Source organism: Corylus avellana, chromosome ca1 (genome assembly GCF_901000735.1).
Source record: "Corylus avellana chromosome ca1, CavTom2PMs-1.0".
Lineage (NCBI taxonomy): Eukaryota > Viridiplantae > Streptophyta > Magnoliopsida > Fagales > Betulaceae > Corylus > Corylus avellana.
Window position 1 is genome coordinate 45,232,191 of NC_081541.1, and position 1,809 is coordinate 45,233,999.

General features: G+C 31.8%; 1 protein-coding gene across 1 annotated transcript in view; it reads left to right on the top strand.

Moving 5' to 3' along the window:
• The window catches only part of LOC132173351 (putative disease resistance RPP13-like protein 1), a 1,351-nt gene extending 1,279 nt beyond the window's left edge, over nt 1–72 (top strand). Inside the window, exon 2 of the mRNA XM_059584826.1 lies at nt 51–72. Coding sequence (XP_059440809.1) covers nt 51–72 — 22 coding nt within the window. The remainder of the gene's footprint in view (nt 1–50) is intronic.
• Nucleotides 73–1,809: the final 1,737 nt, after the last annotated feature.

Sequence of the window (1,809 nt, forward strand, 5' to 3'; positions counted from 1 at the left end):
TTTTATTGCTCTTTTTGTTTATGTCTCTGTTGGGTTATAATGATATGAAGATGTAGAAACACCATCATTTAAGGTTATGTTTGGATTATAATTTTGTTTTTTGGGCATCATGGACCTGAAATTGTTTTTTTGAGAGTATGCAAATCTTATTTGGTATATTAATCAGTGTTCTTTATATTAGGTAGGATTTGGATTTTAACAGCTTAAAAGTGACACAGTTTAACAGCTTTGACATGAAGACATTTTCTATGACACTGTTTTAGCTTCGTCAAAGTCATCATCTGATCAAACAAAAATAGTTGAATATTGATAAGCAAGTTTAACCCGCACCCCTGGCACGGTGGTCAAGCATGTGTTAGAGTGTGTTTGGGCTCATGATTTTGTAGGCAAAACACACGCCTTTAAACAAAAATCGTGGATGTGTGCGGAAGATGTTCTAAAAACAATTTTGCGCAACAAAAAATTAAATAATTTTTTTTTCTAGATTTTACTAAATGCTTAACTACATTTTTAAAACTAGCATTTTAATAAACTTCATTTTGAAATAGCTATTTTTCAAACTGCAATCATTATTTTTTCAAATCACACGTTGCAAACCAATAAACTAAATGAACACTTAGTTGTTAGAGTACGAATAAGCTAAGAGACCTTTTTTTTTTTTTTTTAGATGTCCGCACAAGAGTGGGGAGGAGGATTTGGACTATTGACCTCCGTTTCATTAGGCGTGGTCTCAGCCGATTAATCTACCTCTCGGAGACATTTGGTAAGGAACTTGATATATATAAAAGTACCTCGCCCTTAAACTATTGCCCAGCAGAAAAAAATTGCTCTTAAACTATTGAATAGTAAACATCAAGTTGATAGTACGGTGGGCAACTACTACATAGATAATCTTGAGTAGGATGACATGATAAACTTTCTTTTAAAGTCTGAATTAAGGACAAGATATTCAAACAAATTAAGGTGTCATATTTGTCAGAGATTCCTACCTAACCAATAAGAAATGTAGAAAGGGATATTTTAACAAATGAACCAGACACTTAATTACATAATTTGGCTGAAGTCTTCGTCAAGGGCAACAGCAACATTTTGGTGGTTGTGAAATCATTATCTACGACAAATATAATATGATTGTTACAACCAAATTGCTCTTTATTTACTGTATCGAAATGAACAAGCAAAAAGTGGTGGAAAGCACATCGCCCTTAAACTATTGCCCAGAAGAAAGAATATATGTATAGATAATAATTGAATACTAATCAAGTTGTTCTTAATTTACAGTATGGTAGGACTTGTTCTTATTTCACATTTTGATTGAAATGGTCAGAAAAGACATGTTCATGAAACGATTGATATTTTGTTCACTTGGATTATTTGTGAATGCAAATTCTTCGACTTCCTTACTTTTACTATTATCTAATTTATAAATTAAGCTTGTCTAACTCCTTTAATTTGTGTTGATGATTAATTTGAGGGTCAGAAGTAAGATGGAATTGCAGGTTTGAGGGATCTTGGACTTGGTGTAGATATATAACAACGCTTTGTTTAATAGCTCTTTTTGTTTATGTCTCTGTTCAGTTATAATGATATGAAGATGCAAAGACACTATTATTTGATATTTTGTTTGGATTGTAATTTTGTTTTTTGGGCACGATGGGCCTGGAATTGGGTAATTAAGGAGTTATTTATGTTATTAAAGTATTCTTAGGGTGATTGAGAGTATGCTAATCTTATTTGGTTATGCGTTATACTCATCTGCTAATAACTTCTTGTTTATGTAGTTTTTGTATTACATTTTTCTTTTGAGTG